At 36.9% G+C, this 27,617-nt stretch overlaps 2 protein-coding genes across 12 annotated transcripts in view; one reads left to right on the top strand and one right to left on the bottom strand.

Moving 5' to 3' along the window:
- NRG3 (neuregulin 3) overlaps window positions 1–23,056 on the top strand; it is a 1,064,827-nt gene extending 1,041,771 nt beyond the window's left edge. For 2 of the 10 annotated variants that reach the window (XM_086680146.1, XM_086680148.1), the window contains exons 7-10: window positions 9,144–9,277; window positions 13,810–13,983; window positions 19,211–19,282; window positions 19,524–23,056. In XM_086680146.1, coding sequence (XP_086536272.1) covers window positions 9,144–9,277; window positions 13,810–13,983; window positions 19,211–19,282; window positions 19,524–20,031 — 888 coding nt within the window. In that variant the 3' untranslated portion in view covers window positions 20,032–23,056. The remainder of the gene's footprint in view (window positions 1–9,143; window positions 9,278–13,809; window positions 13,984–19,210; window positions 19,283–19,523) is intronic. The other 8 variants (XM_086680152.1, XM_086680154.1, XM_086680153.1 and 5 more) reach the window with 6 other exon arrangements.
- Window positions 1–27,617, bottom strand: part of LOC147576023 (uncharacterized) — a 778,516-nt gene that overhangs the window by 8,520 nt on the left and 742,379 nt on the right. The window lies entirely within an intron of this gene.

Raw genomic sequence — 27,617 nt, forward strand, 5'->3', positions numbered from 1 at the left:
GATATTTATTTTATAATTTGAGTTATAATTCAATAAATACTTTTTTCTTATTTTATATCTTCTTTCAGATTTGGCTTTGGTGTCTCTTTCAGTTGGTCTTTGTCTCCTTTTGATATGTTTAATCAATTCAGTGTAGGTTTTTTGGAGGTTTTGGTTTTGAGTATGTCCTTTCTTCTAGGCCCTCTCAGCAGACAGATCAAAGATATATCTAGCAACCAGATAGTGCTTATGTGCAGTGCTTTTTACCTTTAGTCTACAGACTCTACTCATTTCCAAAGTTACTTGGGATAGCATATCCCTGATACCCACCTCCCATTAATGTTCTTTCATATGTTTGTAATACAGTTCATTTCTCTTAGTAGTCGGTATGCCTTCCTGGGATCTCCAGATCTCCTAAATAATACTTATTTTGTTAAGAGATATATTTCTTTAATAGATATAGGGCAATTAAATTTGCCTATTTCCCCTTGTGTGAAATTTGATGACATGTGTCTTTCAAAGAACTGGTCCATTTCAACAATATATCATGTTTGACGGCATAGAGTTGTTCATAGAGTTCCTTTATATTAACCTTTTTCTGTCTGTGGGAATAGTAGTGACGGCCTCTCTTTCACTTCTGTTATTGAAAATCTTTTCTTTTTGTTTTTTATAGTATACTTATTTATTTATATATATAGAGAGAGAAAGCAAGTGAGGAAGGGGCAGAGGAATAGAGAGAACCCCAAGCAGGTTCCACACCACCAGCGCAGAGCCTGATGCGGGGCTCAAACCCATGAACCGTGAGGTCACAACAAAAGCCAAAGTCTGATGCTTAAATGACTGAGCTACCCAGGCACCCCTCTTTCCTTTTTTTTTTTTTCCTTTTTTCTTGTGTTAGACTGACCAGAGGTTTATCAATGTTACTGATCATTTCAAAGAATCAGCTTTGTTTTTGTGGATTTTCTCTATTCTTTTCCTGTTTTCAATTTATTAATTTCTTCTCTAACTTTTATTACTTCTCTTCTGCTTGTTTCAGTTTTAAATTACTCTTCTTCTTCTGGCTTCCTTCAGTGGGAATTCAGATTACTGATTTTAGATATTTCTTCTTTTCAAATATAAGGCTTTAGGGGCGCCTGGGTGGCGCAGTCGGTTAAGCGTCCGACTTCAGCCAGGTCACGATCTCGCGGTCCGTGAGTTCGAGCCCCGTGTCAGGCTCTGGGCTGATGGCTCAGAGCCTGGAGCCTGTTTCCGATTCTGTGTCTCCCTCTCTCTCTGCCCCTCCCCTGTTCATGCTCTGTCTCTCTCTGTCCCAAAAATAAATAAACGTTGAAAAAAAAAATTAAAAAAAATATATATAAGGCTTTAATGTTGCAAATTTATCTCTAATCACTGCTTCCTTTACCTCCCACAAGTTATTTACAAGTATGTGGTTTAATCTCCAAATAGTTTTTTGGATTTTCTGTCTTTTCCCTATTGATTTCTAGCTTAATTTCAATATGGCCTGAGAATATACTTTTTATGATTTCAATTTTTTTTTAATTTCTTAAGATGTATTTGATGGCCAAGAATGCGATTTATCTGGATGAATGTGAGCTCAAAAAACGTGTAGTCTGCTGTTTTAGAAGTATTTTATGAATATCAATTAGATGCAGTTGATTGAACATGCCATGTGGCCCAACTATATCCTTAATGATTTTATGCCTGCTAAACCTCTGTTACTGATAGATGTACGTTGAGCTCTCCAAGTATAATAGAGGATTTGTCGGTTTCTCCTTGAGCTTCTACCAGTTTTTGCCTTATGTACTTTGATGCTCTGTGGCTAGGTGTATAAATATTAAGAACTGTTTTATCTTTTTTTGGAGAACTGGCCCCCTTATCATTAGGTAAATGATACTTTTTAAATATTTCTTTATCCCTAATACTTTTCCTTGTTCTGAAGTCTTCTTTGTCTGAAATTATTATACCTACTCTAGCTTTCTTTTGATCACTATTAGTATAACATGTTTTTATCTCCTCTGTTACTTTTATCTGACCTATATATTTAAAGTGGGTTTCTTGTAGACCACAGATAGTTGGGTTTTGTTTTCTCATACAGGCTTTTAATCTCTGTTTTTTTGTTTTGTTTTGTTTTTTAATGTTTATTTATTTTTGAGACAGAGAGAGACAGAGCATGAACGGGGGAGGGTCAGAGAGAGAGGGAGACACAGAATCTGAAGCAGGGTCCAGGCTCTGAGCTGTCAGCACAGAGCCTGACACGGGGCTCGAACTCACAGACCGTGAGATCATGACCTGAGCTGAAGTCTGACGCTTAACCAACTGAGCCACCCAGGCGCCCCAATCTCTGTTTTTTAATTGATGTATTTAGACCATTCATATTTAAAGTGATTAATGATATAGTTCAATGAATATCTTCCATATTGATAACTTTTAAATTCTTTGCACCTGTTCTTGGTTTCTTTTGTTCTTTCTGTTTCTTCCTTCTCTGGTTTTAGTTATTTAGTATGATTCCATTTGTTTTCCTCTCCTAACATCCCAATTATACTTCTTTTTATAATTTGTTAGTGGTTACCCAAGATTTGACAATATGGATTTACAATTAATCTAAGTCCACTTTCAAATAGCACCTTACCATTTCATGGTTCATCCAGGTATTTTATAACAGAGTATCCTCAATTCCTTTCTCCTGTTCTTTATAAAATTGCTGTCAATCATTTAATTTATGTACATACTATATCAAAAATATATTATTATTTTGAACATTTTTCTATTTGATCTATTAATTAAGAAAAATAAAATATTTTAATGTACTTTTTTTATTACTTCTAGGCATTTTTCCTTCTTTATGTAGATTTGAGTTTCTGATCTATATCATTTTGTTTCCCCTTGAAGAGCTTCTATTAAGGTCTGCTGGTGATGAAATTAAGGTCTGCTGGTGACGAAATTAAGGTCTGCTGGTTTTTTGTTTGTTGGTTGGTCTAGAAAATCTATATTTCTCCTTTTTTTTTTGAAAGATAATTAAACCAGAGATATATTTTCAGTTTGGTGTTTTTTGTTTTGTTTTGTTTTGTTTTTAATTTGAGAGAGAGAGAGAGAAAGCACAAGCAGGGGAGAGGTAGAGAGGGTTGGGGAGAGAGAGAATCCCAAGCAGGCTCCATATGGAGTCCAGCTTGGGGATCATTCCCATGACCCAGGGATCATGACCTGAGTCAAAATCAAAGAGTCAGACATTCAACTGATTGAGCCAACCATGACCCCCTATTTCTTTCTTTTAACACTTTTAGTATTTTACTATTGTCTTTTCTTGTTTGAATGATTTCTGGTTAGAATTCCACGGTATTTGTTTATCTTTTTCTTCTATAAACAAGGTTTTATTTATTTTTTTAATTTTTGACTTTGTTTTCAGCATTTTATCTTTGTGTTATTTTTTTCTTTCTTTACTTCTTTTTTCCTTTTAAAAATACAGTTTGAATATGATATGCTATGATATAGATTTTTTTTGGTATTTATTCTGTATGGTCTTTTGGTATTCTGTGAGCTTCTTGTATCTATGGTTTGATGTCTGTCAATAATTTTGGAAAGTTCTCATTCACTATTCCTTCAAATCTTTTTCCTGCTCCATTTTTTTTTCTTTTCTTTTAGGAACTCCAATTATGCTTATGTTATACTATATAAAATTACTCAATAGTTTTCAGTATTATCATTCGTTGTTTCCTTTCTTTCTTCCTTTTTTTTAATATTCAGTATTTGTTTTGTGTTTCATTTCAGGAAGTTTCTATTGATTAATAGTCAAGCTCCCCTGATTCTTTCCTCGATTGTGTCCAATCTAATGATGAGCCTATCAAGTGCATTCATTAGTTATGTTACAGCATTTTTTATTTATTTCTAGATTTCTAGATTTACTTTTGAATATTTCATAGAGTTTCCATCTCTCCACTTACATTACTCATCTGTTCTTGCATGCTGTCTACCTTTCCCTTCACAGCCCTAAGCATAGTTATCATGCTTATTTTAAATTCCATGTCTGATCATGCCAACACTTTTATGGTACCTGATTCAAGTTCTGGTGCTTACTCTGTCTCTTCAGACTTCATTTTTTAAATATACGTATATTCTAGTATGCCTTTAGATTTTTTTGTTAAAAGGTAAACATGATACGTTGAGTAGACCTCAGGTAAATACATGTTTAGTGTAGGTTCTATGTTAAGCTGGATAGCAACTGGGTTTCATTTAATGTTTGCTTTAGCTATAGATGCCAGGGGCTTTAAAATCAGCTAATGTCTTTTATTAGTTTGTTTGTTTTGTTTTTAGTTGTGTCTTTGGGTTCTCCTAAGAACTCCTTCTTAAATAGAGTGTGTGTCTTATAATTTGTCAGCTGTAATCTACTGTTATTATAGAGGAGTCCTACTGATGTGGTGTTAAGGAGCGGTGGAGGGGAACTCATCTATAATCTTATGATTATATTTCACTCTTTTACTGGCCTATGACCATGAGAAGTGTTTCTTCACTTTTTCCCCCTTATGTGAGACAGGAAGGTTACAGGAGCAGGGACTCAGGGGGGAAACTCTTCCCTCAGGTGATATAATGCTTTGATAATGTCTTTTTTCATGTAGAAACAGCCATTTCAAAATGGTTACTTTCACCCTACCCATGTCAGATATGAGATGATTTTTTTTCTCTTTTTTGGTTCTTTGTTCTGCTCTAGGTAAGCTGATCTTGACCATAGTTCTTGTATTGTCTTGTCTGTCCAGATTTCAGAGTGGTGGTTTGTCATGCAACTTCAATTACTGAATGGCTATAAGAACAGTCATTGATTTTCAGTTTGTTCAGCTTTTTTCTTATTGTAGGGACAGGAATGACAATTTTTAAGCTCTTTATTTGTCAGAACTGTAAACTGGAATATATCTCTAAATTCATTTGAACCAATATGTATAGAATATTAGTTTGAAGGATTACCAAATTATTTGTATATTTTTAGTGTTCCATATGTCTCAACCAACCCTGGATAGGAATACAGCAACTTAAACCTGAATCTCATGTTAAGCATAGCCACTAATGAAAGATTCTCATAAAGTCTGTGTGAGAGAGGAAAAATCCAAAATAATAAATTTTGAAAATAAATTTGTGTTAATTGACCAAAATAGTATAATTGAAAGCAACTGTATGACAACAATGCAAGCATTTGAAAGAAAAGATTTAGAACATATTATCTATTATAGATACTATAAATAAGCAAACCAAGAGGTTGAGTCTATTCAAAACTTTCATCCAGGGTTTTGAAAAAGAGCCTTTTAGCTTTCATGATCAAAAATCTCATTCAAAGCAGAGGCTATATGCACCTCATATATTTATTGTAGCATTATTTACAATAAGCAAATTATGGAAGCAGCCCAAGTGTCTGTCCATAGAATGGATAAAGAAAATATGAGGTATGTACACACACACACACACACACACACACACACACACACACACAGGAATATTATTCAGCCATAAAAAAGAATGAAGTCTTGCCATTCACAATTACATGGATAGAGCTAGAGAGTATAATGCTAATCAAAATAAGTCAGAGAATGACGTATACAATGTGATTTTTCTCACATGTGGAATTTATGAAACAAAATACATAAACAAAGGAAATAAAGGAGATAAACCAGAAAACAGATTCTCTAGAACAAACCGAGAGGAGGTTGGTGCCTTATGGATGAAACAGGTGATGGGATTAGGAGCACACTTATCTTGATGAGCTCTGAGTAATGCATGGAACTGTTGGATCACCATATTGCACACCTGAAACTAATATAACACTGTATTTTAACTACACTGGAAAATAAAATAAAAACCAATTGGAATTTCACACACACACCCAAAAGGCAGAGGCTCTGAACTAATGGCCCCAACACATAATTAGTCTGTTTGGCATACATTGCTTTAAAAAAAAAAAAAAGAATGGCTTGCTGACTTTCAATGATTCAGTGATTTCTCTAGAAAATCTAGATGCTCCAGAAACACTTGGTTGATATTGCCCCCACAGACCTCTGGAGGAGCACAGACTTACCTCCTTCCATTTGACACAGATACCTCTAGATTATATCACTTGTTTCTGTAGCTGAGCCTTCCAAGCAAGTTTGTCTTCTAAATGAATTTATTAAAAGTTGGGATTAAAGGGGCGCGTGGGTGACTCAGTTGGTTGAGCATCCGACTTCGGCTCAGGTCATGATCTCGCAGTTTGTGAATTCGGGCCCTGCGTCCGGCTCTGGGCTGACAGCTTACAGCCTGCAGCCTTCTTCAAATTCTGTGTCTCCCTCTCTCTCTGCCCCTCCCCTGTCATACTCTGCTTCTGTCTCTCAAAAATAAATAAATGTTAAAGAAATTGGGATTAAAAACCAAACAATCAAAAAAACCCCTAGTCAGTCTTTTATAAAACCTGAAAGTCAGGGGCGCCTGGGTGGCGCAGTCGGTTAAGCGTCCGACTTCAGCCAGGTCACGATCTCGCGGTCCGCGAGTTCGAGCCCCGCGTCGGGCTCTGGGCTGGTGGCTCGGAGCCTGGAGCCTGTTTCCGATTCTGTGTCTCCCTCTCTCTCTGCCCCTCCCCCGTTCATGCTCTGTCTCTCTCTGTCCCAAAAATAAATAAACATTGAAAAAAAAAATTTTTTTAAACCTGAAAGTCAAATGGAAGGTCACAATGTTGGTTACATTCCAGTAACATGTCCATTCAATTCACTTTTCCCATGGTGGTTTGTAATAATTGACATTAATCAGTCAAAAAAAAAGCACACATGAAGGTATTTACATCATTTTTGGATCTTTAAAATTTTGGATTATTGACAATAACCATCTTTTCCAAATTATTTCCATATCTTCTTTTTATTCTATGTCAACTTACTCCATTTTGCAAAAAGTCTGACCAACTTCTCTAAATCCATTTTGTAGATTATGAGTCAAGACATGGTTATTACTGCCACTATGTGGTTTGTTTTGGAAGTACTTAAAAAAGCAAACATTTAGAGATTGCCATCTTAAGTTTAGATACATCACCTTGACATTTTGCCTAGTCTCAATAGCCCATATCCACTGACACACTTTCCCCAAGGAAAACATCCAGTTCATAGTGTATTTTCCTTTTTTTATTTCATCTGTGTCCTGTGTGGTTGCATGGGAAACACACAGACATGCAAACACACACACAAATATATATGCACATACAAAATCTATATATGTTTTTGTGTGTGTATATATATATACACACACACACACACATATATACATAAAGCTAAATATATGTGTGTGTTTCTATATATATACATACACATTTGTGTATGTATATATATAGATAGATAGATAGATACACACTTACAACATGTGTGTATCTGCTGCATTTTCCTTATTTATGCAAATGCCTTCATATTATGCGAACTGTTTAATGTTTATTTTTGAAAAAAAGAGAGAGACAAAGCATGACTGGGGAGGGGCAGAGAGAGGAGGAGACACAGAATCTGAAGCAGGCTCCAGGCTCTGAGCTGTCAGCATAGAGCCCAACACAGGGCTCGAACTCATGAACCACAAGATCATGACCTGAGCCGAAGTCAGATACTTAATCAACTGAGCGACCCAGGTGCCCCTAGGCATACTTTTTTATACCTTGATTTTATTCTTTTCAATAGTTGTATAGTTTTTATTTGTGGGTATTTCTATTGTTCCTAACTGTTTTTATGGTTGTTTTCTGTTTTGTTATTAAAAATTGCACACACACAAAAAAAAAAACAAAAACAAAAAAGAAAGAAAGAAAAATGGGGCACCTGGGCGGCTCAGTCATTAAGCATCCAACTTTGATTTCGGCTCAGGTCATGGTCTCATGGTTCATGAAATCAAGCCCCACAACCAGGCTCTGTGCTAACAACCTGCTTGGGATTGTCTCTCTCCTCTCTCTATACCCCTACTCTAGCCCTCCCTTCTCTCTCAAAATAAATAAATACACTTAAAAAATAAAGAAAATAAATAAACTTTAAAAAAGGAAAAATTGTACCACTGACATACGGTAGTGATGATATCATTTTGAACTTTTATAATTTTACTAATAATGGTAAGTCCTAGGAGTAATATTCTGGATCAAAGAGTGTGTACATTCAATATTTTGGAACATATTGAAAATTTGTACCCCAACATATTTGTACCAGGTCTACTTTTCTTGGATCTGTAACTTTACTAGATCTTCTTGAAATTTAATTTCTCTATTCTGAATTTTATCCCTTTACAAAATATGTGCAGTTGTATACCTTTTCATATGTATATTGCACATCTGTGTTAATTGTTCTTTGAAATTCTTGTTCATACATTAGATATGAATATACAGACTTTGAAATTTTCCCTGGATTGGTTAGCACTCTAAAAATGTCATTTCTTGGGATAGTTTTTATGTGGAGTTTCTGGAAAAGAAACTCACTAGCCTTTGTTGCTTGTTCAAATGCTGTGTGTCCAGAGAGTATTAAACTTGACAACTTGCTGCCTGGTTGAGATGCCATGTGATGCTTTCCTTGGGACAAAGTTTTTCTTAATGTATCACCTCTATAGGTTTTCCGAAAGTCTCCTGAGCCTTGTATGACAAAGGTGAAACCAAGGCTTAATAAAGAGTGAAATGCTTACAAATTTCTCTTGTTAAACACAGTAATTACTTGGTAAATGCTGAAGGAGGGGAATGGTGGAGGTTGGTGGACAGAAACTCTGAATCAATATTTTCCATAATTCTGAGAATTTTCTGGGGTTCACTCAATCAGCATTTATTGAATCCCTACTACTAGTAGTCCAGGTACTAGTTAATTTTTTGTGCGTATAAAATGTACACTGAATAAAAAATACTTGTGTTCTTGCCTGTCAGGCACAGTGTGCCATGGGTGTAGATTGAAATGAGAAGACATATTTAAAATTCTAAGTGAAGAACCCTCCTGGATGGACCTTTATCTAAGCACAGAATGTTTGGAGGGAGGGCATAGACTACTCAGTGTGTGAGAAATGGGTGCAAATGATTTCTCTATCATTCTCCTGCTCAGGTGCCCAGTGGACAAGTTACTGGCAAGTTCGGCAACTTTTTCATATCTAGCTATGGTGTGATAGACCCTCCTCTCACAACTTATCCTCCAGCTCAACTCTGTGCATGTGGTTTCCCACAGTATTCAAAGGCGGAAAGGCATCCAGTGACTGCATTGGAGAAAATGATGGAGTCAAGTTTTGCCGGCCCCCAGTCATTCCCAGAGGTCCCTTCTCCTGACAGAGGAAGCCAATCTATCAAACACCACAGGTACAGGTAGTTACTCATGGTGGGAATGGGCACGTTCACACTATATATTATGCTGGACAACACATGCCAAGGAATGGCAATCTTATTCAGAAGAGATGATTGTTCTTGCTTCCCCTATAGTTCTCCATGGAGTGGATGCTCAAACAGCTCACAGCAAGTAAACCAAAGATAACAGCAGGCAGCAATGTCCCTATAAGAAGCCTGAAGGAATTATTAACAACACCCATCAAAGCTGCAGACACAGACCAGTGAATGAAACAATTGCATTCTGAAAAACTATTAAAAACATGACTTTTCCTAGCCTGCCTTATCACCCGTCTGCAAATTTAATGACTAATTCTTCCCTAGGTAGCTGATGTGACACCCTCCAGGTCTTCTAACATGGTTCTCACACAAGGAAAACTTTTCAGGGAGAGGAAGCTTGGCAGATCTTAACCTTGGGTTTATAAGATGTTACCAATGGGGTGGCACTCTTTTGCAAGCTGACCATAGAAATCGGGCTGTTTGGGGGAGAAAGCCCAAAATAAAGTTCTCTTATCAATTGTGTAACATTCTGAGGCCAAATAAGTTCTTCAGCATCTTCCAGTCACATGCTGCATTTTACATACAAGAATCTGAAAATGGAAAGTCTTTGTTCCATACCAAGTGCCCAAGTTTGGGACTAATGCTATGTTTACATGCAACTGAATCTACAGCCCAAGTCTTTGTGGATGTTGTGGAATGATTTAAGAATCCTTTTCTTAGTGAGAAGTATGGTATTTAACATTTTTTAAAAACATATATGAAAAGATTTAAGAAAAGGATAAGATAAAAAAATAATATTGATTTATTGTGGTGAGCATTGAGTAATGTATAGAATTGTCGAATCACTATGTTGTATTCCTGAAATCGATATAACATTGCATATCAAGTATACATTTAAAAAGAACCTAAAAAAAAAAGTTGTTCCCAGCAATGACAGATAAATATTGTTGACCCTTAGTTTTCACATATCTAGCCAATGTTTTGAAAACCTCCATGACAGAAACACGCATTATACAAGGAAACTATCTTCTTCCTTGACTCTCAATGAGTCCCCTAAAAAAGGATTTTTCTTGAAGCTGACCACATTTACTGAGAGTTTTTCACTCTCAATACTAATCCACATTATTGGATGGTGTTTTTTTTTCTTATTCTACAAGAGTAGATACTGAAATACCAAAGTTTTGCTAAGTTTTTTTTTAATGGTTTAAATATTTTCAACTTGGAATTGCAATATGTTTGGCTATTGGATAATTGCTTTTATTGCTTTTATTAACCACCAGTTCTGGCTTATATCAATTGAGGCATTTACAGATATTTGCCTGTTAAAAGAGCATTTTAGTTCACTGGATCTAATGGAAGTTCTTTAATTAGAAAAATAAGTCCAAAATTATCAGCCTTTTATAAGATGGATATTTTCTCCAAAACAACATTTCTCCTGCTGATTATAATACATGTTGAGGTGGTGTTCCAGCCAGCCGAGTAAAATAATTATGTATAATATTATTCTAGTACTATATGATGCCATCAATGTTTTAAAGTTGAAATGAAAAAGAATTACAGTTTCTAAAAAAAAAAAAAAAAAAGAATTACAGTTTCTAATGTATTTGAGCTGCAAATACCCTACCCCTACTCCTTGTCTGTTGGCATACTCTCATCTTCAACTTGGCTTCTACTATATTTCTAGGAAAGACTCACAAATTAAATAAGGTCATCTTTAAGAAGTGTTCCTTTTTGTTTGGTTCAATGGCACTGCAGTATTTGTTGTCATACATTGTGTCCTGATAGATAGGCAAGGGTTGATTTATAAAGCGCTTTTAGAACTTTGTAAATTATAGTTTAATATATCATAGCTTTTGTTTTGTAAAACATGCAGTAGACTTAAACATTTTCATGATTGATAACCTGGTCACTGATTTATATATCCTGCAAACTGCTCTATAACTTCCCAAAAGCCACTGGGTTAGAAGGCTTGAACAGTTGATTGATCAATAGATGAGGAACTGTTTTTTAAGATGGGTCACTAGTTCATACTGGAAGACATTGTTGTTGTGACAGTTTGGCTGGCTCTGCATAATTAATTTCTTTTTGTGCACTGCAAATATGACTTATTTGGATAACTCATAACAAAGCTATTAATTCAAAGCCATTATTTCTCATGTTTAGTTCAAAGGAAAAAAAATCCTCTTTCTTCTTAAAGAAAAATCTATTATGCCATGGCATACGTACTACATTATATTTTAGCCTTATAACTCTTTTATAGAGAGCACATGTGCAGATTTTTTTTAGAGTGAAATAAGACCAGGGTTTTCATTGATTAGTATGAGCCTTTGGGTTGTCACTTGTGGTGGAGAGATCAGGAGAACTCATGGCTTAAGCACCTACTACGCACCAGGTTCCATGCTAAACACGTTGTATAATTTCTCTCTTTTAGCCCTATAGCAGTCTTATGAAAATACTTAAGCATGATGCTGATACCCTTCTTTTGCACCTCTCCTACCATATCTATGTTTTACTTTTTTTGGCCTTGTCCTGTGCCCTGAAAGAGCAGCAGTTTCCCTTGTCCTCTGGCTTCTACTGGCTTGATTTGAGGCACAGACAAGAGATGGGAGAGTGGAAGGGGACAGCAGCCCCAGCCCTTATTCACCCTCCCTCGCTGATTGGTTCCCTCAACTGCATCCCTGGTCCCTCTTCCTGGGCCACAGTGCCTGCAAAGTGGCCCTCTCCTTAGAACTCTCCTTCTCTGTCCATTCGGGTAGTCCCCCCTCCCTTTGTCCCTTCAGTTATAGGGATAGTAACAGCTTCCCGTTGTTACTTGCCCGGACATACAGAATATATCCCATGTTGGCTCCTCCCCCACCCCTTACACACTAAAGACATGTCTGTAAGTTGTAAAATCTCCCCAAATGACCCAAATTAGAGTACCATCTCTTTCCCTTCAAAATTCTGGTAGAAATTCCTCCCTCAGTATCACACTGCTGGTAATGCACAGACCTGAGATGACCCCCAGATGCAGCTAATTCCAGTGCCACAGCCAAAGTACCCCACGGACTCCATAATAGCTTGTGGATAATACAGATAGAGGCCAGAAGGGAGGGGGGAAATAGCTATTATAACTCTTTGAACTTGTTGGCTTGGAGACCTAACTAGAGGTCCACATGCTGTCAACATATAGGAAATATTATGATAACGAATGAAGGTATAATATGTTGCAAGGTATGACCTGGTATTTGCACAAACTCAGGAAGCTAATGTTGGCTTGAAGAATGTCAACTTTGATCAGTCACCTTGCCTAAACTAGGAAAGGGTCGATGGGGACTCAAATGTCAGGCCTCAAACTCTGATCTCAAATAATATTTGAGATGTTTTGTTTTGTATCTGTTAAGTAGAACTAACAGTTATGTTGCTGGATGGAAACTTACAGAACTCCAAATCATGTAGTGATATGGGTAAAATTACTTTGGGAGGCTGGTCCCTTTAGAACTTGATAGGTTTGCTGAAATTTTGAAAATATTTTTCATCTTTTTCTGTAGGGTTTTACTGGTATTTTTAGAAGGGCTTTTTTTGTTTTGTTTTATTTTGTTTTGTTTAGAGTTAAATGAGAATGCAGCAAGAAATTCTAAGTTCACTTACTATCTGAACACTGCAGAACCAGTTTGACCACATAAACTGGCATCTCATGAAATGTCTACAACAGAGTTTCTCTTACTGTCCCCATGGTTGCAGGGTAAATTCAGTGGGGGTGGCGATGGGAATGGGTATGGGATACATAACTGGTCAAATTAGCCACTGATTTTTATAGAGTCTAGTGCTTTTGTTTAGCATGATCTATGTAGGAATCTCACGTAAGATATATCCCATTTATGCCTTTTGCCCTTTGAAGGCATCTGAAAACGTGGCTATTTGGGTATTTGGATGTATGAGTCAAATAAAATATGTAATCAGATGTTTATTAAAAGCCAGTTCAAAAGAAAACCAATGTAGTTTCTCAAGATTGAGGAGAATCTGAGGTAGTGAACTGGGAATTTAGCACATATGGTAAAGAAACAATGCCAACTCAAATGAGGTTTACTTATTCTACCATTAACACTTTTCCCTGTGAACTTTTCCCTGTGAATCCCTTTGAGGGTTCCTGTGTTTAATTTTTGTCAGTGTCTAATAACAAAGCCATTTTTATTTTTATTAGAGAGGCAGCTACTATATCCTGGATAATGAGGGTGGCTGAGAATCAGGAGCTTGAGAACTCCTTAAGCCCACCTCTTATCTTTGGCTGGAAAGCTGCAATTGTTTTAGTCCATTGTACTTCAAACTAGAAAGCCAGAAACATGGGAACTTCTCTTTGTCTCAGTTTCTGCGAGGGTGAATGGATTCACCAACTTCTGATCTCCTCCTAGCAGATATTCTACAGTCATGAATGGAGCCTAGAATTTTGAGTGTCTGGGGTGAAAAAGCAGTGTCAGAAAAGTTTGAGCAGCCACCTGTAAGGTTATTGCTATGTTGGTTTTCTTTCATCCCAGCAGGAGTCTCTCCTCTTGCTGCAGCCCAGGGCAAAGGAGTGGTATGCTCCATAGGAATGCCTTCAGGAGGACACCCCCCTCGCCCCGAAGTAGGCTGGGTGGCATCGTGGGACCAGCATATCAGCAACTTGAGGAATCAAGGATCCCGGACCAGGATATGATACCTTGTCAAGGGTAGGTCTTAAAAGCAATGGAATTTAGGGAGGGTATCGTTAAATGCTCTAACTTTAAACTGAGTTATTGTGTTCCTTGGGGTTATATTGATTGATTTTGTCATTAATTGTCTATTTATGCTTACTTCCATATTTGTTCCATAAAAGGTAATCTAACTTAAAAGAATAGGTACAACTAAAATAGGTATTAGGGAAATGTTAGAAAAATAACACTGGGAGCAAGTAAGTGTATATATATCTAGACACATGTTATATAGTTGCTAAAACAACTGGAAATTTGTCTTTGATTTAAAAAAATAGAGATTTCTTAAGAGGATTAATGTATTCCTTCATTCTTAGGTTTGAAAAAAAATAGTTAATTCTCTAATCAACATTGTCGGGCAATACTCCATTACAGTAACCTGTAATGTATTTATATATAGTATGTGCTTCCATCCAGAGAATTCTTGAGTGTGTCTCACTCAAAGTTGGCAGCATATTGTCAAAGCACAACCTGCTGAACTCAGATCTCTAGGTTCATTTATGGTGTAGGTGTGGAAAGATGGGCTTCAGATACCATGGCTTACTACTCATTCTTGCAGTGCAAAAGGTGCCCTTTCCTCCGAGTGGACACTGACCTCATAGGGTTCATAGCATGGTGAGTGGAGGAGGATGAATTTTAGCCCCCATTCACCTAATTGGCATAAATTGTTCAGTCAAACATGGTAGCCCTTACTTAAACTTACTGGATTTTAAATCTCATCCTTGAAAAAATTTTATCTTTTGAGCTTAAGTTTTCTCATCTATACATTGAGCAAAATCGTACCAGCCTTCCTATGGGTTGTTGGACAGATTTTTAAACATTACATGTGTAGAGGGCTTGTACCTGACACATAAGCAGAAAAGTAGTACTAGCATTTATTGTCACAGGAACTGCTCTAGAATTATTAATTTCAAAAGTCATGCAATCAGGGTTCATTCCAGAAATTTCAGGAATCCATTCCCTCACTCAAGCCAGGTTCTTATTGTATCTAGTTTGTATCACTCTGGATAAGGCAGACCAGGTTTCTATGCTGCTTCGGACTGGCTGATCTTTCCAGGCTGTCCATATCAAACTGAAGGCCAAAGCAGGTAGGAGACTTCTATCAGAGAGCCTTTTCTTCTCGGCAAGATACACATAAAGGAGTGCCTTGTCTGAACAAACTCAGCAACAGATTTCCTTGGGAAGACATTTGTAATTTTGAAGCAATTCCCAATGAACTGTAAAATACATTTGGTACAGATCTGGGGTGACAGTTGCAAATTCAACATAACAGCCAAGTTGTCCAAAATGTGTAATGCAAGTCAAGAAGCAGTTTGCATTTCTCTTTGCCTTATATCTGGAAAGGGAGCTTGCATTTAGCCTATAATTATAATTAATCATGTTTCATAATTACTTTTCCTCTTGAATCACTTATCACTGGTAGTGATTTTTAAGTCACTAATAACGTTTGTTACTTAAGAATGAGAACAAGTGAGGGGAAATCAAGTTCAGAGATTTTTTAGGGTAGAGACAGAACCCAGCCTGTGCTGTCTTTCTTTCCATTTATCACTGTTACAACTATCATCCCATATGTCCCGGGTATAAGGATGCTCTGAGCCTGTGCCAGGCACAGGCTCGAAACATACATACACGAATCTTCAGAGATTTCCATACAAGTTCAGGTATTGCTTTGTCTTCCACCTCCTGGGAGACTTACACTTACTGTCTGCATAGTGGTAGTTTTGTTTTGGTTCAATCATCATTGGGTTTGGAATATTCTCTCCAGCTGGCTGGCCACATGTATTTTCCTGTGTGTGATATGCACCCGATGTTGATAAATGGTGACTCTAAGTCACTGTATGCTCAGCACAATGAATCTCAGGGAGCAATCTTATTCTCAGTTCTTGAAAACAGCTATTTTCCACTCCTGGGGGACTGACCGTCTCTCCGGACTGGAAATGGGATTGGTAATAGAATTTCACAGCTAAAGGCCCTCTTCAAATCTGGCCCTAGCCCAGAGGGGGAGTGAATGAATTTACAAGAGCTATCAGCCATCTGCTGCTTGTTTATCAAGTGTGTGGGCACTGTCTGCTAGTTAAGACTACTGGTATATATGACTTCCCTCCTTGGTACTTACTTCAGCCCTGCTTGAACCCAGCACATTTCTTAGGGAAGCCTGATGAAGGAATGAGGTGGAGAGGACATTCTTCAGGAGCTTCCCTCCCCATCTCTGCCCCCATCAATGGACCCCTGACGACCATGGCAATGGCTTACAGAGCTTTGAACTAGTCTTTGTCAGGCAAATCAAACTAATGTATTCATATGCTAGACAGAAAGAAATGGAATCACAAAACTTGAATCGCCACCTTCAAAGTAGAAGGAGCCAAACTGTACTGTGTACCCACCTCACTTAGCTAGCAACTTGACAGACTTAAGTTATCCTTCGGGAATTTTAAAACTGAACACACTAAGGATAGCAGAGTTTAAATGACTAACGCAAGGTAGCATATCCCATGTAAAAGAACTGAGGTTGAATACTTAGCATTTCTGACTAAATGAACCACCGAACCAAGAAAGAAATGTGCAGTAAATCACATTCATGGATGATGTGTACATGGAATCTCTTAAGTGTATGGCCCTGGAGGGAGAAGTGGGTTTCTTCAGTTTCGCCAGTTGATTCTCATGCCATGTGCTCCAGGAACCAGGGCTTGGAGTCCCCTACAGAAACACAACACAGATTCCTTGGCCTGGCTTCTGAACCGCTGGGAATCAAACCAAGTGACTAACTGTTGGATTTTTTCACCTTTAAAAGGATGCTTTGGCTCACGTAGTTACAAATGAAATGCACTGTGATTTCTTTGGTGAGGGATCTGAGGAAGGGCGACTCAAACTAGTATTTTATAGTCAATGAATGACAAGCTCATGGATCAAAACTTGTGAAAGAGTCTGTGACTCTTAAGGGACACAGAACTCTGAAGTGTCTTCTGATCCAGAATCACATTAGAAATTTCGCTCTTGCTTAAACTTCTGGAGAGTAGTGTAGCTTCTCTCAAATACCAGCCCTGGAACCCTCACAGCAACTCTGAGAAGGAAGAGAGGATTGAATAGTGTGGATCTGGCTGAATAGCCCAGGGGCATTACTTCAGGTAGTCTCCAGAGGAATCCCCCTAGGGATTCCCACCTCCTTTAATTAATGAAAGAAATTAAAGTGCGACTACCATTGATTTAAGATTCCAGAGCTTGTAATGGTGTTGGGACTTAAAATCATGTCAGATCTACATTTTTGGAAAGTTCTAATTGTTTGTGGTGCCATCTCCATGTTTTGGTAACATTCTAGATTTCAGTTATTGCCAGCCATGTGTCCCATACCTGACTTGTGAGGTGACACATAAGTCAATTGCAATTCCTCTTTTTCACCTAAGTCCTTAATTTAGAAGGCTGCCCCAGTTTGGCTCAAAGTGCCTTTGATTATTTCATCGTCATGCCAACGTAGTCATGAAGCTACAGTTTACTAAAATCCTCTGAGATATTTATGCCTTTACCCAACAAGTTTAACAAGCAATGTTTAGATGTGGGTATAAGAATTTGCACCTATCACCATCACATTTCAACCTGTTAGATTCTACCCATTGATATATCCAGAAGATTATCTATATGGAATACAATTGTATCTCAATTCTATTTCTTGGCTCTGTGAATGCAATAAGCAGACATTCTATATCTTCATACGTATTAATGATGCTAACAGGATGGCGCTGAGGACAGAACACAAAGCCCTGAAATCTGCCCCCTTTTTTCTTGTTGAAATTAAGTCATGGATCAGAAACTTTAGGGTCAGAGTTTCAGCCATATAACACTTAATGTGAAAGGAATAAGACCACCCAGGGAATTGCCTTGTACATGGCTATACAATTAGATCGTAATTGTAAGAAAGATTATACATCCCTAAAAAGGTGTTCTAGTGCATCGTGGGATGCCCACTCATTTCTGGCTTTGCTAGGAAGAATTTCAATAAGACAATTTAGGATTAACTTGTTCCTCTGCCTCTTACCAAAGGTATAATTTGAGGAAAGTCATTTGAGTGCCCCTTAATTTAGTTTATTTATTCATCACTGCATGGTAATAATAATAAATAAACCCATGTTTTAAAAAATTAAATGAGGTAATTAGACATAAGCATGCTTTTTAAAAACATTTTGCAAATGTCAGCTGTTATTATGTTTGAAATGGACATTAACTGGGATATAAAGGGAGCATTTACCTTGAAGGTTTGTTCATGTATTCATGCATCCCTTCGATCAGGATTTATTGATTGCCAAGTCTGTATTAGGCATAGTAAAAGAGGATGGAGCTGCAAAGACACCTAAATGTGTTCCTCATGTATTTTCACTGTCTGGTGGAGAGACAGATTTCTGAGTTGCCCTAACTTGTGTCCTTACAATAAAGACCTCTGTTTAGTCTGCAAGACACTTCATTGCAATTATTCTTTCCATTTATAAACATGATTTTTATTTACATTGTGGTGTAAGACAAGGGGAATAAGATTTATTATATAAAGGGTGGATATGTTTAGATTATGCTTAAATTTTAATGTTTAATTTAACATTTAAATGAAGGACAAATAAACCAAGAGAATTGAGACTGTTCAAGATCCCAGACCACATTTCTGTGAATCTACAACATACCTGCCCCCACTTTCTGGCACTGGAAAATTCACTAGCTGTGAACAGGCAATTAGGGGACTAGCCAGATTCTGGCATATTATTCAAAGGACTTGGAATGGCACGTTGGCATTCTTGTCAAGCTGTTGCCCTGCACCAACATAATACCTAAATTGGCTCCAGAAACCATGTGAAGAAAGCTGCTCTATAATCTGTCTAATGGATCTCACTTCACGTTCATCCCCAGAGAGGAATCATATGCCTCCATTCCCATTTGTAGGCTCAGCAGTCTGACAGTGAGGCATTTCTATAGAGTGCCAATGAAAATTGATTTGGTCCCCCTAAAGTCAGTGTGAAGCAGTAAAACTCAGGACAGTAGTACCTTGATGCTTGATGTCGGGCTTCCTGATTGCCTCCAACTAGTGTGGCCACAAGTCTACAGACTAAACCAGGGCTGAGAGGGTGGTCACATGGATGGAGTGGAGTAATGCCGTTATGGGTTTCCTGTTTGTCACTATGGAAAGGCCACACTTACCTGCTCAATCCCCATTTACTTTGTATTCTAGGATAGAGGTCAGGAAGACTATACCCCACCTGCCTATACAACTGTGGTGTGTTGAAAGATCCCTGGACTTCAAGTAAGAAGATCTGGGTTTGAGTCTCAGTCTGTCACTTATTTTCTGTGTGACCTTGGGCAAGTCACTTCACCTATCTGAGCTTCAGTTTACTTCTCTGTTTAACTGGGAGCATATTATCCGTCTCATGGGGTTGCTGTGAGAATTCAGTGAGATGGTGCATGTGGAAGTGCTTTGTTGACTGAATATTGCTCTAAGAAGCACAGCCGAAAGCAGAATATGTAACACTCGGTTTCTTTTTCAGGTATTCGTCCAATGGTTTAAAAACCCAACAAAATGCATCCATAAATATGCAACTGCCTTCAAGAGAGACAAATTCCTATTTTAATAGCTTGGATCAAAAGGACCTGATGGGATATTCATCTACAAGGGCCAGTTCCGTGCCCATCATCCCTTCAGTGGGTCTAGAGGAAACCTGCATGCAAATGCCAGGGATTTCTGAAGTCAAAAGCATCAAATGGTGCAAAAACTCCTACTCTGCTGATATTGTCAATGTGAGTATTCCAGTCAGCGATTGTCTTATAGCAGAACAGCAAGAAGTGAAAATATTGCTAGAAACTGTCCAGGAGCAGATCCGAATTCTGACTGATGCCAGGCGGTCAGAAGACTACGAACTGGCCAGCGTAGAAACCGAGGACAGTGCAAGTGAAAACACAGCCTTTCTCCCCCTGAGTCCCACGGCCAAATCAGAAAGAGAGGCACAATTTGTCTTAAGAAATGAAATACAAAGAGACTCCGCATTGACCAAGTGACTTGAGATGGAGGAATCTGTGCATTCTATGCTTTGCTCAACAGGAAAGAGAGGAAATTAAATACAAATTATTTATATGCATTAATTTAAGAGCATCTACTTAGAAGAAACCAAATAGTCTATCGCCCTCATATCATACTGTTTTTTAACAAAATATTTTTTTAAAGGGAAAGAAACGTTTCAGGAGGGATAAAGCTTACAACGAAAGCTTTTGGGTAGAATTCTGAATACAATTTCAGTTAGTCCCAACACCGGCCTCGTTGGCTCTTAGTAGATGTGGGTAATTCAGACCCTTAGCCCCACAGCACCAGTGTCCTCATAAAAAAGCATTGGCAGTTACCTGGTTTCAAAGAGATGAGCTGTATCCTGAGGGCGGACGTGCCAGGGAGCAAGTGGCCCTTGCCATTTGCCTTGCCAGTCCCAACCCCTAAATTTCTATTCACTCGACAGCCTCATCACAGGTTATGTCCTGTCAACAAATGTAGTGTTTTCTATTTCATTTTTGAAGAATGGCACAAAAACTCTGTAAGGGGGAGGGTAGGAGATAGAAGGACTAATTGGGGGACAATCTTCGCTACTCTTATGTGCCAGCTTCCTCTGAAATTTGAAGGCACAGAATCTCAGAGGGAGGTGTGAAATTATTATAGAAAAAGAGACGAGAAAAATCACAATGTCGTGTCACTAAAATCATGCTAATAGAAAGAAGTGTTTTTCTTTGAGATTGTTTAGGGGCTCCAAAGGAGCATTTCTCAGTGTGTGTGTGCCCTTTGTGCGTGTGTGTGTGTGTGTGTGTCTGTGTGTGTGCGTGCACGTGCGCACAGGCGTGTGTCTGTATGTGCTTGCTCACTTGAGCACAGGTATGCTGTATGCACATGTGTTCATTGTGTGTATGTGTGTGCATGTGTGTGCATATTAAGCTTGCTAAAATTTGTTCTGAAACATCAGGGAATTTAATAGTCAGAAAAGAAATTTCCCTCTCAGATCTGTTCACTTTGAATTTATACATTAAGTGTAAAATTCAGTTAGTAAGTTCTTAAATCAAGGTCACTTGCATGGCGGGGTCCTTTAAAACTCTTGACAATGTCAAGATCATTTTCTGGTGTGAATACTTTTGAGAGGAACAACTATTGGCTCATTAATGGTATCAGTATCACAAGGCAAGTTGAGGATGTGTGTTTATTTTGAATCATGCGTACTTAAATTATTTACACAAGCCAATTATCAAACTGAAAGTTACCCTTTGCTTTCTCATCATCCTCATTATTATTTATTTTGTAGCAAGTCTACTATTTGTGGACCAAGACATTGGCTTCTGTGGTTAATATGGAAAGAATAAATTGTTGAAATCACAAAGCCCAGACTTTTCAGTTCACAGGAAGCCCCCAAAAGAACAGTAAATTGTGTTGTATGTTCATTTGGAATAAAGCAATATTTTTACCACTGCTGAGGTGAACTGAAACTTCTCCTGAAGATTCGTCTGTTTTATTTACCCTTATTTTCATGGGGCATTCAAGGAAATTAGTGTTCACCTAACCAGTCTTTTCCAATTATTGGTGGTGTTGAGTTGTTATGTTTACACTGTTTTAAATAAAAAGGCACAGTATTTGAAAGTATATAAAAGATTTCTTTTACTGCAGTCTGGGAAGACTTTGGTTAAATTTCCTTGTGGAAGATTCACATTACCTTGAAAGGGAATGTAATTTCTGAAACAAATATTGAATATATACAATTCTTTCTTGAGTTTATGTTGTTTCTGTTTAAAATACATAGCAAATTGCTCTTTGAGAACATTCTTTAATAATAGACATATGCCATGTAGGGAAAAAAATCATTGTTTTCTTATCAACACTGTTTAGTGAAACTTCAAGGTCTCAAATATTGAAAAAACACTTTGGTAGAAATGCATTTTATATTTAACAAAAGGTTTTGGTATTCATTAACTGTCCTATTAGACTTACATTATTTTAAATATAGAGGTAATGCTGTTAGACTCTTAAAAGATTATTACAAATTTTTAATGTCTAGATCATTTAGGTTCCCATTTAAAAAATTGTATCTTTGGGAATATCTCAGAAAGGTGGTCTTCATTTACAAGTATATAAAAAAAATCCCATAAGCTGCGTATTCAATATGTTATTGGGTTGAAATTTATCACTCTTATCAAACACTAACTGGAAGGCCTCACAAGTCTTTTGAAGTCAACCTTGTTTCTTCGGTTTTTCATCAAAATGTTACCTGTTGTATAACTAAAGGATTCATACAGATTTCACCTAGTTCGCAGGTTATAATTACGTGGCCTGCAGCAGTCAAGTCAAATATTATTTTCTCTGAAAAGACTGAATATTTTCAACCAAATTTGAGTCCTAATCCAGCCCCCTACTCATTTTTTTTTAAAGTGGAACCATACATCATATGATTATAAACACCTTCGTGCATCCTGATGAACATGAATATCAGGCATATCCACTGGCGGTCTGATGTAGTTTAGAGATATAGTTACTTCCTAATTGATAATCAAGACAAAATATTCCATGAAGAACAGATATTAATGGTTATTTCATTAGTTATTTGTCTCCTTTTGGAATATGAAGCTCTCCTGTATAAAGGGTCCAAGCCCAAAATGCACATATTTGGGCACCACCTGACAAGTGCTGATAGCATCAAGACTCAAAGTTGATATAACAGGACAAACACCTGGAGCCATCGGTACCTTGTCCTTCAAGCATGTGCCTACAGAGAGGTGCTTATTTCTACAAGACACCTTTGATTTTGCTTCATGTTCCTTGTCTTTGTTATGTGAAGATATTTGGAGGTTTGTGGTTAAGTAAGTTGCGGATTAGTTATTTACTGAATAATGAATGTCACTCATTATTTTTTTACTCTGAATCATTTTCTGATTAGTCTTTTTTTGATGCATAAAGTATATGTTATTCTAAGTTGCCAGTGACTGCTGTGGAACGCTGTTGTGCAAAATATATGACCAATTTTATGCTAATGAGAAATAATAGAAATGATGTTGAATTGGCCTCCAAATTTTCTTTCTGACTTTTTTGGTACGTTATTAAATGCTCTGTTTTACACTCTAATCCAATATTTACCTTGCTGTGAGTTAAGGACTTAATATTTGTCCATTTATTCCATCTCCAGCGATTCACATCATTTCTAAGTAGCAATAGGTCTTCTGCAGGAGGAACAGCACTGATTTTAAAACTCCACAAATTAATCTCTTTTGATAATAATAATAGCATATCAGACCTACCAAAAAGAGAAAAGGAGGGCCAAGCAGACTTCAAGAGTGTGTACACTGGCTTCCGGATTAAATGATGGCTGCAATTTAAGTGAGCCCTCTGGTGACCACGGTGAAGGCTGTCAACAATCAGGTCTCCACCAGAGTCCGCTTGTTGTATGCAGCAGTCACACACACCCATCTGCTGTATGGTGCTACAGGAAACCCTGGCTCCCTAAGTGAGGGGAGATGGTGGTTCCTTTGATTCCAGCCCTGTAAGCCAGAAAATATCGCCCTGAGACAAGAGCTGTGAAACATTTCCCAAATGAGGAAATAGTATACTTAGAAGCAGAGCAGGAGGGGCGGGATTTTTATTTGATCTTTTGGTATCTGGGAAACATTTTCTATATAAAGAATACTTTTTTATTATTATTCGATTGTATAGATTCAGTATCGTGTATTCTATGATAGCACATCTCTACTGTGTTTGTACTTTAGTCTTCAGAAATTCAGATTTCATCCAGGAAAGATCAGCACAGTGTTTCTGGGCTGTTCTCAATTTTAGATGCATCCCAATATGTCAAGGGAAATGATGCCTTTAAATAAGCTTTATCTCTTCCTCTTTTATTTTTTCTTTCCCTTTTAAAGAAATAGTGAGGGTAAAGGAAGAAATTCATTCCTTAAGATCTACATTGTTTTCTTACAATAATCTATTTTCTACTGTGACTACACACACATATACACATACATACATATCTAACATATATGTATATATAAAATATGTATATGAAACTTACATGTTTGATTATTTTGTTAGCTTTATTTTTGCTTAATTTGACAAATATTAAGGTGAAATCCAATGAAATCAAACTATATAGAGGTTGGCCAACTTTGCAATATTTAGGTGACACATGCATTTTCAGAACTTTCTCTTTCTTAGGTAAGCAGAAATATCCTTGTGCTGGAAAATTCACAAGACCCTGAAATAAAATCTCTGCTAGATTATCTCTTAAACCTAAAGATTAAACTATGGGTGTATATGATTGCTGTCCCTATGGCTATAATGGTCTCAAATATATTTTTTACAAATATAAACATAAGTTCTCCCAAAGGTGCCTACACAGGTACCTTTGGCTTCTAATGCCCACAGGCTCTAGTGCAGAGTTGAGTTGAAGACACGGTGTAGGAGGGTGGGGGAGGAGGGGTTGGATATTACACGTTAATATTGGATTCCCAGTGAAGTTATGAAGTTAATAGCAGACGTGACCAGACACAATCTTGATAAAATAGAGAGTAGGCTTCTAGTACTTTCAAAACTTTTTGTCCTAAACATCTATATCAATTGCATAGGTATTGTTGCCTATGAAATAATTAATTGTGCGATAGCAAACAATTTATGTTGAGAGTCATCTTTGTGAAAGCTTGTGACTTATACATACTAGTAGCTCCATGACCCCATCTGTCAAAAAGGGAGGATGATCTAGTTCATCTTTGATCTCCTTCCAAATTGAATAATACCTGTTATCCAACCATTCTAACTTAGACTTTACTTGGTCATTTTTCATGCAATCATTTCAACACAACCCCTCGGGAAGTTAATAGATATGTTTGTAAGGCTCAAAAATTATTGGAACCTGTATATCAATCTATAAATAAGACTTACATTTATAATATTCCATTTAATTTCCATAGAGAATAGACAGGATCACCTTTGTCATTTTTAAAGTATATTTCCCTAGGACAGGTAAGAAAGTAGAAAGAGGATGGCCACAAGAATACCTAACTTTAAACCTTGAGCATCAAAATTTGCCCCAGATTTCTGGAATAAATTTTGCTGCAGCTTTTTTTTTTTAAAGAAAGTGTATCCTTTGTGAACCTTTATCAAACCCTGAGTAAAGGGTGCTTCAGAGAAGGCATGAGACTTTGAACATGTTCTCTCCTCACAGACGCAGTGACACTCACTAGATACACAGGATACATGTTGATATACTCAATTATTTTTGCATCTCAAACTCCTTAAGATAAACCCTCCAATTAATAGTCAATAAATTATCTGGGGACACTTCCACATTATAGTTGGAAACAATCTGCCCTTTGGGGCACAATAGACCAAAAAATGCAGAGTTTACTTATTTAATTTTGGTTTTAATTACTGTTTCTGACAAATCAATATCTATTTGCTCTTCCATAGCATCCTGACTAGGACTAACATTCTTCCATATAATTTTTCTTCATCAATATCCCAAAGTCTGAATTTCTTAGTCTTCAGTAAAACAATGTAGAATTTTAAACTATGTGAATCAAAAAGAATACATCTCTTTGTGTTGTTTTTAAAGTCATAAGGATTCCATTTAGTTGTTTATAAAATCCAGAAGAAAATGCACTTTTTTTAAACTTTTTGACGTTATTTAGACGTCTGATGAACCATTCACACAACCTTGTTCCACATTACATTGATACAGTCGTTTCTGAAATCAACTTAAATTGAAGGGCTTAAACAATCACACACACACACACACACACACACACACACACACACACACCACAAACACACAGCATTTTAAAAGTCAACGTGTCCTCCTTTTCCGTAGAGTTTTCTCTTACAGCTCACCCAAATGTGTCCAAACTCTCATGACATGGATGTCCTTGGATTCAAATATGTTTCATAGGAAATGCACACAGCAAAAATATACAGTGATTCTCTTTTAAGGTTTGTCCTATACACCTGATTTTGAATCCTGTCTTTATCAAAAATGTCTGCAGAGTAGATACATTTGTTCAAACTGAAATAAAGGGAAGAACATACTACTCACCCTAAAATCATTACACATTTAAGTGGCCACTGTGTATATTTCAAAGATAATTTGAGGGAAATACCTTGACTCCCTCTTATTTTTTCAAGTATCCAATTATACATATTAAATCTAAATGAAAAATGAATTCCCTAGTTCTTCATAATTAATATATTTTATTAACTGATTTAACCATATTTTAAATATAGTATGTAAGTCACACACAGAAGAATACATACAAAATGGTCAGCAGAATATCTTTAGTAGTTATTTAAAATTTAAAAAAAAAATAGGGGCGCCTGGGTGGCGCAGTCGGTTAAGCGTCCGACTTCAACCAGGTCACGATCTCGCGGTGCGTGAGTTCGAGCCCCGCGTCAGGCTCTGGCCTGATGGCTCGGAGCCTGGAGCCTGTTTCCGATTCTGTGTCTCCCTCTCTCTCTGCCCTTCCCCCGTTCATGCTCTGTCTCTCTCTGTCCCAAAAATAAATAAACTTTAAAATTTAAAAAAAAACAGGAACAATCTCTTGTGCCTATGATAGTGATTTTGTTTCAAGGAGTATACATGTTTCTTTTTCCAAGAAATTATTTCAAAATGCTATTCTCTACTCTGTGAAGTAGATATGAAGGCTTTCAGAAATAATGTAGATTTTTGTCCCTTGACACCCCAGTAAAGTTTGGTTACATTTTGTGGCACTTTTTTCAAGGGAGATACACCATACTGCTTATTAAAAATCATAATATTAATGATCAATTTAATAATAATCTTGACTTTATCATGTAAGTTTCCATCTGTGGAGTGACTCCTTGACTACCATTTCCCTGTTGTATCTTCTTAAAGAGTAGTCTTTGATGAATCTGGACACTCAGATTCCCTTAGGTTGGGTTTTTACTGCATGTTCCTTTTATCTCACTTCTCATTTATTAAACTGGAAATTTTCAGCTAAAATGAGAGACTAATGTGATTTTGTAGAGAAAATAGCTTTGTTCTTTTGAGTTGTGTTAGTGGAGGAATAAACTAGTAATGTTTCAAATGTAAGTGATAATAAGGTTCATGACTTTAGCCAATATCTTCTCAAATACAGACATAGCCTAGGGCCCTTTCATTTTCCAAATATCGTTAACAGACTTTTCAACCTTCTTATTGTTGTTTTTTTACAATATTTTCTATTTTGTAAGAGAGAAAGATAAAATCATCCATCTATGTAAAATAACAAAACAACAAATAAAAGAAAATGATCATCTTTAAACATTGAATAAAAAATAAACCAATAACATTTTTAAAGGCTTCAAGTAAAATACAACTAAAAATCAAATCTAAGGCTAAAATAATGTAAAGAAATATTAGGTAACTGGTTTGCAAAATAAGATGGGTTTCTGTTTCATAATTCTCTGTAAACTGGACTCTCCCCATAATAATATTTCATTTTTTAGAATTTCTGTTGGGCATTAATTATGCCTACTGAGCTCAAACATTAAATATACTAAAATCAACACTTTTGCCATTTCTTCCAACTTGACACAAATTTATGAAAATCTATGTTTAAGATGGGAAAAAAATGCACAGATTTGT

This window comes from Puma concolor, chromosome D2 (genome assembly GCF_028749965.1).
Source record: "Puma concolor isolate L17-30 chromosome D2, mPumCon1.1.hap2, whole genome shotgun sequence".
NCBI classification, from domain to species: Eukaryota; Metazoa; Chordata; class Mammalia; order Carnivora; family Felidae; genus Puma; species Puma concolor.